At 38.0% G+C, this 16,665-nt stretch overlaps 1 protein-coding gene across 1 annotated transcript; it reads left to right on the plus strand.

Moving 5' to 3' along the window:
• Positions 1 to 403: 403 nt before the first annotated feature.
• Positions 404 to 10,741, plus strand: LOC121869033 (succinyl-CoA:3-ketoacid coenzyme A transferase 1, mitochondrial-like). Its single transcript, XM_042370113.1, has 11 exons — positions 404 to 543; positions 2,426 to 2,534; positions 3,064 to 3,290; positions 3,506 to 3,609; positions 4,384 to 4,536; positions 5,022 to 5,190; positions 5,930 to 6,095; positions 6,410 to 6,575; positions 7,296 to 7,371; positions 7,655 to 7,825; positions 8,341 to 10,741. Exons 1-11 carry the CDS (start codon positions 412 to 414, stop codon positions 8,491 to 8,493), a joined length of 1,626 nt encoding a protein of 541 aa, XP_042226047.1. The 5' UTR covers positions 404 to 411; the 3' UTR covers positions 8,494 to 10,741.
• Positions 10,742 to 16,665: the final 5,924 nt, after the last annotated feature.

A 16,665-nucleotide genomic window follows, 5' to 3' on the forward strand; every position in this document is an offset into this window, starting at 1 on the left:
TCGTTCTACGTTACTTCCTCTTGCCCCTTTCTATCTCCTCTTCCCTTTTCTCTTCCTTTCAATCTTCTTCCCTCTTCCCCTTCCCATCCCCCCCCACCCCTGGAAAGACATACATTTTTATCTTATTTCACATCTCATCAAACTAAGAGACAAAGATCATTTAAAATTAGTCAAATATAAACAAAAATATAATATACTGTTAAACACAACATCCACCATAGCTCAAATATTATAAAAAATCATAATAAAATGACCTTGAACTTATATCTAATTTCTACAAGAATAACAACACCAAATATATAAAAATAATACTAAATAAAATCTATAAATCTATAGAGTGAAATTAAATACCAAATGACGATGTGTACATGAGGGTTTGAGAGAATTTAGTTATAATAATAAAGTTTCCTGATGAGTGTGAGGGAAGGTGTTGCTGCCGGGCTTCATCAGCTAAGGGGGACAGTCGTGATGGCGTTATTAAGAGGAATATTACGTTTATCTTCTCACACCAACCATGTCACTCGTATCGCTCAAGTTAATCAGGTAATTATCAATGAAGGGTTTGTGTTTTTTTATATATAGTTTGTATATATTGTGTTTAAGAGGGTTTATGTGTGGTGTAAGACCTCAGGTGGTGGGTTTGTCTTGACGGTGTTAGGTAAATATCTTAATTTTTATAGATATACTCTGACGTAAATTCAATATATGTTTATTTTTTAGTGTATTAGTTGTTGTTTATGTCTATGTTCCCAATAAGAGTCTAGGTGAATCTTAATTATATTTTTAACTTTTAGACGACCAATGGTTTCTTATATAGGAATATTTCGTAATTAATAAATAATTCATCTTTATCTAATCTAACTAATCTAGAGGATGTTTCTAGATCAAAAGAATAACTTCTTGATCTCTTTAGTACCCACAATGTCTTCTCCAGGAATTAATGATTGGTTTGGGTTTTGTGATTCCTGCCTGAGAATTTTGGGGCAGTACTGGACCACACTCATATGTTATCCAGGGACTCGAGGGGATTATTCTATTGAGGATAAAAGTTTATTTACCTCGTGAAATCCCCCATAAAATGACGAGGATTTGTAATTTGTGTGATATTTCTGCGATTATTGGAGATACGAGGAACCAACCTTGGTCTAACCTAACTTATCTCAAATAAATTTTATACAGTACTGGTAAAGTAGCAGTTGTTGATGATCTGTTCCTGTGTGTGAGACAAAGGTGACATTGGTAGGTGGTTGTAGGTTAGTGTTCAGGACGAGAAATATCATCGTAATAATATGAACATTGCGATTCGTCATTATTTTTTCGTACTGTGTGTTCTTGAGGTAACAAAGATCGCTTGGGTAATACTCTGGAACAGTGGTCCAGGTTAACCAGCAATTTTTTCTACAAAACATAATGTCTTTTACCTCAGCCATTTCCCAAAACAGGACTACAGTTTATTTTATTTAGTTTTTCTCTTGTTTGTTATAAATAAATATGTACGCTCCGTCCTCCTGGCGACGTTAAATTTATTTTTTGCATTTGTTGAACACTTCATAGTCAGCAACATATGAAAGTTTCCCAGTGACCGTTACATTATGTATGTGATTAATTGTAGACATTATTTTATAGATAATATGAACTAATGAGACCTACCTAACTTGCCTGTTCTGGGGTGGAAGTATTGTACCGTTAATATATTTTAGGTTCGATAAAAAGATTGCCATGAAGCGTTCAGTCACTTAATGTTGAGTTGGTCAGTGGGAAGCTTTGGTGAGCAGTTGAAGCATCACACATTATGTTCCCAGGAGAACAGAACACATTTCTCTATGAAAAGAACTAATAAAAAAAACTAAATTAGATAAATCACAATTCCCCCAGCTGCTTTGGGATAGTCTGGAGGTAAGAAACAAATTTGCTGTATACTCTGGACCTCTGTGCTAGAGTGTTACCAAACCCATTCTTCTTACTCTGTGATAGTGACCCGTCAGCCTCGGATAGTCCAAGCACACTGTAATGCTTGTTGAATTCTATCAAACAAACTTCCACTAATACTCCTGAAGACAAACTGTTACTGATAGAGACCAAGAGTAAGCCTAAGTAAAGGAGCCTCCTGGCAATAAGCAGCTGACAGTTATCCTTGGTCAAGTTGCCTTACTGTTACCTGCAGCACTGTCTCGGTACACTGTATACTCCCACGGCCTATGTGCACCGTATACCTACATTGTCTATATTTATGCTAAACTGTAAACCTGCATAGTTTATATACATGTTTATCCATTTGTAAACCTAACTCTGACAGCTGTACAACACTTATACTTCCATATCTACTGTATTTGTGTGAATTATATACATTATTGATGTCTGTATAATTATAGTAAGACCAGTGATGCCGGCCAACAGTAGAGTATTACAGTATCTTATCTTTCAGGGCAGTTTATACTTCTTGTCGACCAGCGTCCGCCATGATGCCCGGTTTTGTGAGTCGGCGCTGGAAGCTGTGAAGGATATCACTCCTGGATCCAAGTTGCTGGTTGGAGGTCAGATGTTTGCTGAGAGCTTTGTGTGCCTCAACTGTTGCACTTTATACTAATTAAATTTTTTAAGGGCATGTGAAAATTAGTTCTCACAGCTTATTTCAATTTAATATTAAATGCCCTAATGCTAGCCTACTCTAACCTAACCCTTCCAGGTAGTGTTAGGGAGTTTAATCATCAGGTGAAATAAACTGAGGTGGGGCTAAATTTCATGTGGTCCAAATTTTTTTATGTGACTGTAAACCAGATGAGATACTGTACTACTGTACTGTATATAGTAACTTGTGATGAAATGTTTAAGATATGACGGTAAAATTCATTAATGTACATATGCATTCATTTAAGTAAAGCATATTTTATGTTGATGTGATCATATTGTTGTGTTTTTGTGGTGTTAAGAATAAGAAATATGTTTATATAGATAAGTCTTATAAAAATAAACATTACTGTACTGATTGTATTGAAACAGAGGTGGAGTAGTGTAAGAGGGAGTGATGTTACACGTACCTCACCTCCTGCATCTCAACAACAGGCTTTGGTCTCTGTGGCATCCCGGAGAACCTCATCGGAGCTCTGCTGAAGACGAAGGTGGACAACCTGACGGTGGTGAGCAACAATGCCGGCGTCGACAACTTTGGTCTGGGTCTGTTGCTCAACCAGAAGCAGATCAAGCGCATGATCTCCTCGTACGTCGGGGAGAACGCCGAGTTTGAGAGGCAGTACCTGAGTGGGGAGCTGGAGGTGGAGTTGACCCCACAGGTGAGCTCTGAAACATGAGATACTGTATAGGACTTTGTGGTGCTTTTAGTGGACAGGATTGTGTCATAAGGTAATGGTACCATGACTTGGGTTGGTTAGAAATATATCATTGTTATTACAGTACATAAATTTTTGCCCATCATACTGGTAATAATATTGTGAACTAAGACACTCACTTTTTCGGTATAAGATGAGACTCGGTGAATGTGTTGCAGGGGACACTAGCTGAACGCTGTCGTGCTGGTGGTGCTGGTATACCTGCCTTCTACACCCCTACAGGCTATGGCACTCTTGTACATGAAGGAGGGTCACCGATCAAGTGAGTTGTATTCATTCCATCAGTCATCAGCTTGTTAGCCATTTAAGCAGTTGGTCTTGGTTACTGTGATCAAGTGGTGAAGATGTGATACCTGTCAGAAATTAAGATTGTTAGTTTCCTTTTGTAGCTGTTCATGACAATCACCTGTTATGTGCATACATTAGTCTCACCAAACTTGGGGGTGAAGTTCCTTGAAAAAAGCATATTGGATAAATGTAACTTTGGTAAACTTAAGACATTGTGGGAGAAATAGTGTTAGGGGAAGTGTGGCTCAAGGTATATGTGACTCAAGACTGTATGGTGTACAGTACTTGTGTCTTGAAATAGGAAGTGATTCATTTCTGTTCAGACTTCTTTCACAAGTCTTTCAACAACTCCCTGTAAGGTTCTAAGAGGTCCTCAACACCTCTCTTACACATGATAGTCCTCTTCATTAATGGTCATGTCTAGTCCAAGGTCCTTCCCATTTCACGCTGGTTTGGAGTCTTGAACATAACTTCTTGATTACTCTTAGGAATTGATGGAAGACCAAGGGATTAATTTTATGGCGTGAGGGAAGAGCTGAGTTACATTGTTTCCTTCCCCTGGTGAGGTGTTTGACCAGATTGTCACTGTTGCATTAAAACTCTTAAGTAAATTTTACATCCTCTTGTGTGTGTGTTGATGTGAGTATGCATCTATGTTTGTTTATTTACCATTAATAACTAGTGACAACATTGATCAATAACCAAAATGAAATCCTCACAAGCATTGACCATCAGTACGGCTCTACAGGTACGGTGAGGGCGGCGTGGTCAACATACAGAGCTCCGCCCGGGAGACTCGAGTCTTCAACGGCCGCAACTACATCATGGAGGAAGCCATCACGGGAGACTTTGCTCTCATCAAGGCGTGGAAAGCTGACAGAGCGGGTAACCTCATCTTCAGGTTTGTTGAAGAATTTGTTTGGTTGTTGTGGTGCTGTACTGTGGCAGGTTGTGGGTTGACTTATATACATATTCTCTGTCTGTTTGTCTGTCTGTATCTAGCCATCTGTCTATCTGACTTTCTGTCTGTCTAGCTGCTGATATCTGTTTGAATCTATCTATTTTATCTATATATCCATCCATCCACTTATTATCTTTCCTGCTATTCAAAAATTTTATTGGGTGGATCAAGGAAGGAGAAACTACAAGAAAACGAGGCATTGTTATGATGAAGTGGCACAAGATACATGTTTATAAGAGTCAAATTCAGGATTTTTAATAGATCTTCCTGACCCTTTATGTATCGAGGTCGCTCTGTTCTGAATAAAATCGTCCGACGTTAACCAAATAAAATATTAAAAGCGGCGTCAATGTTGTGAAGGGGGTGAATGGTGACTTGTATTATGGTGTGTGTTTTAGGTAACAAGCGAGGTTTTCCTATTACAGAAAGACGGCCCGCAACTTCAATCTGCCTATGTCTAAGGCGGCAAAGACGACAATAGTGGAGGTAGAGGAGATAGTCGAGATTGGCGAGATCCCTGAAGATTCGGTCCACATCCCAGCGATATATGTCAACTGTGTTGTCCTCGGGGAGAAGTATGAGAAGAGGATTGAGGTACTGTGTGTTGAGAGGAAGATCCCCATATTGTTGATAACTTGTCTTTATGCTGATGTTTTGGATCACCTGAAGAATCTCCACTCCAGCTTATTTCACCTCAAGATTAACCTAACTTAACATTATTTGGGGGGGGGGGGGATAGGTTAGATTAGGGTGGTTAATCTTTAGGTTAAGGTAGTGTTAGGATGGTTAATATTTAGGTAGAATAAGCTGCAGTGAAGATTCTTGAGGTAATCCAACATTTTAGATAATTGAAGTCTTTATAGGTACAGTATTGAGCTCTATTATACAGAGTGGGGCAAGAAACACACTTGAGTACTATATCTGTTACTTCTGGCTCACCCTGTATCATAACAGAAGTAAATGAGTATTACTGTATCTGGCCCAGTTAAATAATGTCAGATACAGTACAGTATTAAACATTATAAATTATTGTTCTTTCATCTCCCCCCCTCACCCCCCATAGCTCAGTAACTTACATAAAAGCAGTTATCTTTTCCCCATTATCTTACTTGTACTGTAGAGTCACCCACAGAAGCCCTGTCTCCTCTCCTCCTGAAACATGAACCCTGAGATTTAGACTTGTGAATCTGAAGCACTTATGGACAGATTAATGCCTCAGTGTCTATTGCTTTGGGTTTGTGAATCTGAATCGTAGGGTTTGTGGTTCAGGAGAAGAGGTGGCAGGAGTGTGCGAGTGTACGCGTGTGACACTAACTGATGTCTCTACATGTAGCGCCTGACTCTACGGAAAGAGAAGAAGAAGAGTGCAGCGGCCTCCAACCCAGCAGTGGCCATGAGGGAACGTATTGTAAGGAGAGCTGCCTTGGAGTTCCAGGATGGCATGTATGCTAACCTTGGTATTGGGATGCCTATGCTTGCTAGTAACTACATCCCTGATGGTAAGTCTCGGGCCTCAGCTTTATAATCTTTATATATAGGAAGGAAAACCTCACTCAAACATTAAGATTACTACACTATAATTCCCAATAAATACTCAAGAACTTTGATTTAATATGTTTCAGTTGGATATTACGGTAAGAGATGTGAAAGTTCAGGAGACACAATGTTGCTTATATACCTGTCTCAGTAATATTTAACATAATATACCCAACTGTTCACACTAATGAGATCTTTTTGATGATATTTGCACATGAATCGTATAAATTGTGTAACTGTAATAGTGTGTTGGTAGTGACCATCAGGTGTGTTACAGGGATGAACGTACAACTGCAGAGTGAGAATGGTGTGCTGGGTCTGGGGCCGTTCCCTGTACCCGGGAGTCAGGACCCCGACCTCATCAACGCAGGGAAGGAGACGGTCACAGTCATCCCTGGAGCATCTTTCTTCAGTTCTGATGAGAGTTTTGCCATGATCAGAGGGTGAGTGAGTGAGTGAGTGAGTGAGTCAAGGGTTGTAGTGTTCCTCTCTCTCTCACCTGATGTATCTTAGTAAATGACTGATTTAAGCACAGTTCAAACCAGCCTGTATTGACTGCCGCCTCTGGCATGGTACACCCATTGAGGGTATCAGGAAGCCGGTGGTCCATCAAGTGCCTAACCTTGCCTCATTGAAATATAAATAAACAACAAATAATATCTAACAAACTGAATAAATGAAGCAGCTTAATCTGTTTCTCACAACATAAATTATTTAGTGTCTCAAAGTGGCTTCTCGGTACGTAATTATTGTGACCATTGTCTTCTCCTTGCTGGCCGTGTGTGTAGCTGTGAGGAAGATGTTGCCAAAATAGGGATTTGTTTAGCATTTTACTCCCCATCTGAAAGGACCGCCATCTTCCTGACATCATTGATAGCTGTACTACGTCAGGCAGCCATCAAAATACTGTAGGCTAGTGTGAACTGGGCTTTAGATATATTGCAAACCATTTAATTGAAACCATACTAACTTGAGTATAAACTATGGTAGCTGTGAGACATGGTAGTCATCTGGAGACATCTTGAGTTATGAAAGTGTAGGGACAGTGTGGTGTTGTCTTCCAGGTGTTGGGTAGTGGGGTAGACTCTCCAGTATATTGTGATGGGAAGGAATACCTAGGAACATTTTTTATATATATATTTTATCTTAATTTTCTTCCTCAGTGGACATGTGAACCTGACCATCTTGGGAGCTATGGAGGTGTCCCAGTACGGTGATCTGGCTAATTGGATGATCCCAGTGAGTACAGTGTTAGAATATCCCATTATCCCAAGTTACGGTAATAATAGTACAGTATGATTATCGTGGCTAATTCTCTGTATATATGAACCAGCTTGTTGTAATGTTTTTTATATCAATGGATGGGATGTGTACAGACAAATTTAAGCAGATTTTTCATTTTAATTATCAGGATATATATTTTTAGTTATAGCGCCATGAGATAAACTACCTTAGCTATTGTCTTTTAGCTTAGGGCGGTGATAAGCTTTATGGGAGTATTACAGTATTCCTGATTCACCAGGGCAAGATGGTGAAGGGAATGGGAGGAGCCATGGACCTGGTGACGTCGCCCGGCACCAAGGTCGTGGTCACCATGGAACACTCGTCCAAGAAGGGAGACTACAAGATAGTTGAAGCCTGTTCCCTCCCTCTCACCGGCAAGAACTGTGTTGATATGATTATTACTGAAAAGGTTAGTTACTTGTCCTTTTTCATTATGTCTGTATTAGATTTCTTTGGTGCTCTTGTTGGCATTTCTCCAGTGTTTATGATGCTGTGTTATGTTCTGATGGTTCTCTTGTGATGGCAGATACAGATACAGTCACCAACAGAAGTCTTGTAGCCTCTGCTTGCTATTCCACGAACCTCGGGATTCAAACGCGTGAATACGAAGCATCAATGGAAGGAGTAATGAATCGGTCTCCTGCTTCGGGTTCACGAGTCTGAATCTCAGGGTTCGTGGAGCAACAAGAGAGGCATCTGGTTGACTGTACAGTACATGGGACTTTGGAGGATGTATAATTAAAGGTTGATTTGTTTGGTGATATAAATAAACGTACTTAGGAAATTTTTACTTGTTGCCTCACTAATAAGTTATTAGTCAGAAAAGAGAAGAACATATAGTACAGTAGAGGACATTCTTCTCTTATGTTTTTTAATGTGATGAATATTTCCTTGATATTGAAAGAAACTCCTATTTCTTTTCAGTGTGTCTTCACTGTGGACAAAGAAAATGGTCTGACGTTGACAGAGATTGCGGATGGTGTGAGCATCGAGGACATTGTGGCCAGCACCGGATGTTTGTTCAAGGTGGCTGAGGACATGAAACCAATGGGACAGATTGAGGTGCCGGAGGAGTAAGGAAAGTCTGCTGGAACTGTTGCCATTAATGTGAAGGTCGACCTCACTTACTTTACAAGTTTTACAGTCAGACTCAGAGGTCAGGTATTATGTTTTTCAAGTAGCATCTGACACCTTGACAGGGAGAAGATATTCTATTTGCATAAAAACTACACAAACTGTATATTACAAGCTCAATCATTTATCCAAGTTGTATGTACAATTCTTACAATGCCTTGCGGTGCACTGCAAAAGCTTTTCTATAAGGCATTTTTTTTACCTCTTGAACTATTCAGGTAAATAACCATTATTCTTGCATGTTTGCATTATGAAACCATACATAGAATTTAGATGAATATTTTAAATCTAATTTGCATACTAACTGTATTGCTGACAGTTCATGTTTTATACAATTTTGAAGTGTTCTGAATACTAGAATTACTCCCTTGAGTGTGTTAGTTATCAGCGTGTGTGTGTCGGTCACCAGCGTGGGTTTATAATACTGTAGTAACCTGTGGGTCAAGTTAGCATTTGTCTCCTTTAAGCTGAGGGTAAGAATAATGTTTTACTCAGGGTGAAATAACCAAAATCATACAGTACCACATTTTGCAACACATGCTTTTAGTGCAAAACAATTGTAGAAATTTTGTAGTGTTTGTGACTCACTCATTATGTAGAATATTTCATTACTAATTTCTAAATGACTTTCCCTGTTGTTCGTATATGGAGAAATGGGAATCCAATTTTGGCCATAGGGGACGTAACAAGTACTTAATGTTTCCTGCATATTGAGTACAGTATTTCCTTCATGTTATTCCTCTCACTGTCAGACGTTGTGAGTACGAAATATAGTTTATTTATGCAGATGATTACTTTAAAAATGCTTCATATACGAGTTTGTTAAAGAAGTCAAATTCTCCAACAAACTCTTATCATTCCTCTCTGACCTGGTATAGTAAGACTCTTAAGCTGTACAGATTACTATAGCAAATAAGTTACCAGAAGGAGGCATTACATTACATTTATTACGATACAATGTACTGATCTTTCCCTAAGTGTTAAATAGCTGGATAACTTTAATTACAATAGCTGGAAAAGATTAATGTCACAGAATTGAACCAAGAGTAAAGTCGTGAACACAGAATGAGGGTTTGTTTAGTGATGATGCATAAGAACATTAATTCCCTCAATGATCTGGTTGTAGGTGTATGTATGAGATAGTTTCCTTAATGATAAGTACAAATAAGAGCGATAACAAAAACAAACGTTGAAGTTATTAATGTAACTTTCGTTTAGGGTAGTGGTTGCCAAGTCTAGAGATCATGATTTTTTTTAGGATCAATATTGATGAATTTGCCGGGAATGACCCAATAACTTGCTGTAAATATAAGATGATAAATGACCATATTGCATTACTGTTTAAGAGGAAACAAGATGGGGATTATTATTCTTAAGTGCAAAGAGTTAATTGATTAGTTTGAATTAGTTGAATAATATGATGGTAGGGGATTATATCAGAATATTTTTATCTTTATTTTTTTATAATTGATGTATATTTATAATCTGACCCTTATGATGGATGCCTGATTATTCTCATCATTTTACCCAAGTCTTTTACTGAGTTTGTCCCAGGTGTGTTCATGTGTTCTGGTCGTGGATGTTTGGGGCAGGTAAGAGAGATCCTCCTCCTCCTCCTCCTCCTCCTCCTATCTTCCTGGGTCTATGATCAGTCTATTCACTGTCCGGCATCAAACTACTGGCATGGCAATAATGTACTGGGTTCCAATTTCTCATATGGTTATCCCTGAATATGTTAACGAGTGTAGGACTTAACATTGATATATAACAAACTGCATGGAGCGTTTGATGTGACATAGAGCAGTTAGAGGTGTGTATGGACCTATGTCAACTACCCTTAGTAACTTCAAATTGACATAATGTTATAATTAAGTTTAGTTGATAATTACATTGTGTAGGATGGAACCTTAGATTGATCTTGAGTGAAGTAGCAGCTATCACCAGTGTCAGTCAGAGCTGTGAGGTAATGTGGTCACTTCTCAGTTGCTGATGAGTGTGTTATGATTCATGGAAGGTTATCTAAGGCCTTATATAGTGAGTGTGGTCCAAAGAGTTGCAATGAGAGACCCGCTTTACTCCTGCTTGATATAGTGTCGTCTACACCAGCTTGATGTGACTCTCTTTACTGGTAGATATAAAGCAATATTTTAATACTGTATATGAAAATCTTGTAATAAAAACTGAAAACTTCTTTTTGGCCCTTCTTCCCTGTTTAATTTGATTGTACTAAAGTGTTACAATAACTCGAGTGACATTATGGCCAAGTTGGGGCTTTCTGTATGTATTGAGATGATATATACTGGCAGAGTTTAACATTCTCAAACTTGAATTTTAATCCCTCTATACTGGATAAAATCTCCTGACGTTAGCCAAATCAAAATATTAAAAGAGACATACCTGTAGTGAAGGGGTTAAAACAGTCATGATTCTTGCTGTCTCCTCTCTCTCCTTACTGTTTCTGATAGCACTTAAAACATCTCCTTTTAACATATTGAAACTTGTGGTATTATTATAAACATATTGAAGATGTGTTTGTGTTCCTATGTTGTCTTAAAAAGATGTCTTGGGTTTTTGACAATGGCCATGTGTTCATCTTGTAAGGATAGGTGTTGTCTGTAGTGATGTGTCTTGTAGAGGATGTTCAGTTAATGTCTCCTTCAACATTAATCTTGTTTATATTAAGTATTTATCTCTGTTGCCACTTGTCTCAGAATGGCATAGATTCACCTCAGACACTGTGAAATTGGGTCCCTGAAGTTTTTTTTTGTGCCTGTTGCCTGTGTATATACCACTACCCACTATTTACAAAGATGCAAAACAGACAAGAATTCACCGCACATGACTCAGCAACTGGGACAGCCTTGACACTCCTTCATTGTTGATAATGGAGAGCCATGACTCACCAGAGGAGAGAAACCTGTTACTGAGTTAATGAACGGTGTATTCTTGTCCATTGGAGACGTGTAAATATCTCCGTGAACATTAATTACAGCAGGCATGGGCAACCTGTGGCCCGGACCATGTGTTTGCGCAGCCTGTGGAGTGATAGAGAAATTCTATTTAATGTGGCCCGTGGTTCAGGTAGATGCAGCCACTTTATGGTGAGTAAAGCAATATTTATTAAAAGATTAATCTTCTCACACAATTTGTTATTGTTTCATCACCTAAGAGTAAGTAACTAGAAAAATGTAACAATGAAATAAATAAATATAGTCAACAATATACGGTAAACCTTTTAACTTGTGTGACATTACGGCCCAAGTTAGGCGCGGTCTGTTTGATGGATAAGCTGCTATGTGGCAGTGGGTCACTTGGGAATTAACTAAGGGTGGGTAAGTCCAAGTGGAGCCACGGGCAGTGGTCACTCAGGGTTTAACAAATTAAGTACTTCCAGTAATTAAAAATTTTCAAGCGTCATAGCAACCACTAATTACCCCGCAATCGAATCGTGCACCGTAGATTCGGAATCAGCGTGCTGAGGAGTACCTACACTGAGATATTTGTGTCTCATAAGTAAGACAAATGTTTTAACTGTAGGAAAAATCAACATATTCATAGACTGCTTCACTCATCTTCTGTTACTTTAAAAATTAATATGATGGATATGTTTCATGAATGGGAAAAAGGCGGTTTGTAAACTGTCCCTGCAAATATATTAACATTACCTTTGGGTTAAGTAGGATATAAATTTTGGTGGATAGGCCCACAGAAAATTTTTGGTGGGTAGGCCAGCAGAAAATTACCTAAATTGTAATGCAGCCCATGACTGAGGAAAGGTTGCCCATGCCTGGATTACAGGAATGCAATACTGGTTATATGGTTAAAAACCTATTTTATGGAGTCGACTATATATCATGTACCAAAACCTGTATTCGCGTAGCATTCTGTTAGCCATTTCTAAGTTGTCAGGAAATGCTACATTGACCGAATCACCAGGGAAAAATTTTGGGGTTTGTGACTCTCAGCCTCTTGTAAGTTCCCAGTGATGAGGTAGTACTTGGTTCCTGGGTTTAGAAATTATACTTAGGTTCAGATCAAGGAACATACACCACGCCTGAGGAGGTGTACCAGCCTGAGGTATTCCTATACTCCTGTAGCCACTTGTAGAGCTTCTCTTATTCCTTCTTCAGATATATTATACTGAAATTATTCTTCATGGGGTGATATAATGTGCTTAGAGTCCTTCATAGCTTAAGTTAACAAGGTAATTAGGTAGTTATTAGTGTTAGATAAGTATTTAATGATTTATCTGATATTTGGAGCAATAATTAAGTTTTGTATGTAAGTGTCCTATTCAAATTATACATTGCTTGGGTTCTTCCTGCTGCTAAATATTTAATCTTGTTACATGAAGGGAATATTACAGCAGAATACAGGAGCTACGGTAATGAATGGCAGGGAATAGTTGAGAGCGTGTGTGTGTGTATGGCCTTGGGTTTGGTCACCGTGCATGACAGTGGGAAAAACCTTGAGAAGATTGAAAAATACATAAATTATTATATTACCTTTACAACTACCCTCTCTATCACTGTTCACTACCACCACCATGTACAGCACTACCACAACTGCAATGACTACTACTGCAACTACAATTGCTACTACAGTACTATCACCTTGACTACAATTATCACGACTACCACCACCACCACAACCATAACTACTACCATCACGGGTTGAATTTTCCTCCTAAGATGAGACATAGGAAGTATCTAACTGGTTGATGTGTTGAACTGTGAGGCAAATAGACAGTGTCCGGGAATTAACTAAATCCACCCTAACCTAACCTAATTGAAAATATTAGATTGGGGGTGTTTTGTTACGACGGTTCAACAACTAATTAGGGTACTTTAAGTGCGTATCCAGGGAAAGAAATACATAAGTCATTAATAACTAAAAATAAAGATAAATATAGCATTATACTGTATATGTTTTTATATATATCATAAACGTTTTACTGTGCGGATGAGCTGGTCTAATGAGATGGTTCTTTCTCCATTAATCATTGTATAAACGGGATCAATATATTCAAAAAAGTTAATTTAAATATAAAGTAACAAAATTTATTACAAGTGTCAGTAACTAGACAGTGAAATAAGTTACTAGATATTTAGGAAGGTGAAAATAGGTGATGGTGGTGGGCGTGAAAACATAATCTCAGTTGACTTTGAATTTCTGGTGAAGACAATCTAAAAAAAACCCGGAATAACTTACAACACAATTCCTGATGATCACACTGGGTATTCTTGAGATAAAGAACAATATTTTCTTCTGTATTAAATATCTCTATAACCTAATTTAAATGCGGAAAAGAATAATTATTGATCACAAGGGAAGGGTCTTATGATGTCCAACAGGCAGCACTGACTATCCTGCCCTTCAGCTTGAGTCTTTAAGAGGTCGAGTGTAATTTATGCACATGTTTTGACAGCTATACTCTTATCTTTATTTATTTATCAATTATCATATCTTGGCTTGAGTGGACGAATGATTACTTGTAAATATTGGCTATAGTGAAGAAATTTAACATGTGAACCTTTTGAAAATGTGTAGGAGTTGATGGCGGCAGTGTTTCCCTCCCAGGTGATTATAATTTGTGTTGCTACTGATATCGTGAAGATTAGGAACCTCTCAGCCTGTTTCACCTTACTGTTAACCTAACTCAATGGTGGTAGTGTTTGGGTGTTAAATCATCAGGTGAAATAAGCTAAGGTTCCTAATGCCCATGATATTTAATAATATAATTACTAACACTACTATTACCACTACTTCTACTACTAGTATTATTACTATTTTATGGCCTACTAGTACAGGTTACAATGGTACAGTACTAACCAATTAATAATAATATTGACGTGATATTTTTTCCTCTTAATTTTCTTTTTAAAACAGTGATAATATCAGTTACACCATAGACCAGTTATAATGCTTTATACCCCATTATAACCAATTTAATTTCACTGAACATTTTAATATTCGGTGAAGAAACTGAATTTTAATCATGGGAAAATATTAGCGATGCGTAACATTATTTTTCAGTTTTCCATAAAGGAAATTTTTTATCACCACATTAAGTTTTAGAATTAGAAAAGATTATAGTATTATGAAGGGAATTTATTATCTAAAATTCATTAAGACTTTGAAGTAAATTAAAACTGAACTATCCCCTTGTCTGTCATTAAAATCTTTATCCATTGCATTACCAACTAACAAGACATTTTACTGTTGTGGCAAAGGTCAACTAACTGTCTTGTGGTAGTCATATCTTGGTAGTTAACCACAAGTCTTACAAAATGGTGAAGGAATGTCCACCTTTCCACTAATTACCGTCACATTTCCAGTATTATTTTTCATCTAGATAATTAATAAGCATTTCAGGTAATTACATAGTATGAATGTTAGTTAAAAGTGAAATTCTTGGGATGGAAGGTGTGAGGGATATTCTGTCATACCCTTTATAAAATTCTATATGATTAATTCTGTAGATAGGAGTTAACGCAGTGATTGGAAGACGTGAGGTAGTAGAGGGCGTGGCCAAGAATGTAATGATTCCCCCCCCCCCACACCCACCCTGGCCGCATGTCACGCCAGCCATGACAGTCCCGGATGTAAGCAGCCAACTTCCTACTCCACCTTCTCTACCACCTCCATTTGTCTCTCTCTCTCTCTCTTACCTGAAATATGACTCCGTTTATAATCTCTTCTTCAAATAAACTGTTAGGTCTCTTGGATCCCGGTCTGCAGGGCCCCGGCTTGGTGGCTTGTTATCTCGGGGAATTTATTATTTGTTGTGATACGTTTAGAGGTATGTGGTATAGAGTGTGTTGGGACAGTTACGTAACCTATCCTAGCCTATCCTAGCCTATCCTAGCACAGCTTAGCTTAGACAGGGATACCCGGACTTGAAGCCGAACAGAAATTAGAGCTAGTGGGATATTTTTGATACTCTTGGTGAATTTGTATCCAACAGGGAGACATGTGGTGGAATTTTGTCCGTTGTAATAAGGTGCCCGTGTACTTGTTACGTCCGTTGGGATTAATTTACGAGCAACAGGAGTTTAACCAGACAACGCAACACTCACGCTTTGTTGACCAGGTTGACTTAGTACATTATTATCTATAAGTTTGTGTGATAACAAGCTTTTAACGTCTTTAATTATTTATGGAGTTATTATTTATTGTTAATTGTAATGGTTAATGGACTAGTTTAATTATTAACTTTATTATGCGTTTAAAAGACAATAGTAGTTGATGAAGCGTGAGGTTATGTGAACTGTCTATCTGTCTATGAATTAATACGAACTTATAACACAATTTTACTGCATATCTATCTGTCTATCTATCTGTCTGTCTGTCTGTCTTTGCTGTTTTATTTCTATAGAAGATATTTCTAAACTCCCATCTGCATATAAAGTGAAATTGTTAACTATATCGTCAAACTCCCGTTACTATACACGTGTTTGTGTGTACTGACTATCCTTGAGGGGAGGACTATCGTAGCTGGAGTCCTTTTGGGAGATATCCGGGTACTGAGTCTTCCTTCTCTTATGACGTCACAAGAGGCCTCACATGAATATCAACAAACAGTAGAAGCATTATTGAGTGTGATCTAGCCCTCATTCCCTCCATCCTTCCTCTTCTTTCTCCACGCCCAATCTCATTCCCTCTTTCTCCTCCTCTCTCTCCACCCACTGTTTCTTTCTCCCCTTTCATTCCCCCATCATCCTACTTTACCACTTAGTAAGTATAAAACCTCCTCAACAATATACGTATCCCGCTGTCATTTAATAATAATATAAATTACTAAACGGGGTCATTTTGGTGGGGTTAGTTTCAAGTTGACTCCATAGATGGTGTTTTGTTATTATTATTATTGTTATTTTTTCTTAGGAGTTATGAAAGAAATGACGTGTGGTTCCTATGTAGTGCAGAGTAATTAGTGTTAAATTTTAGAGCACAGGGACAAAACTAGTACACGAATAAACATAAAGACACAGATAATTTATATATACCTCTTAATATTGACAAGGAGGGGATTAAAAATATTGAGAACTATATACTGACTAAGTTTTTTTGAGATTAAGCATAAACATATTCATAACTAGATGTCTCCTTAAT

The sequence above is a fragment of the Homarus americanus genome, unplaced genomic scaffold (genome assembly GCF_018991925.1).
Source record: "Homarus americanus isolate GMGI-L3 unplaced genomic scaffold, GMGI_Hamer_2.0 scaffold24694, whole genome shotgun sequence".
NCBI classification, from domain to species: Eukaryota; Metazoa; Arthropoda; class Malacostraca; order Decapoda; family Nephropidae; genus Homarus; species Homarus americanus.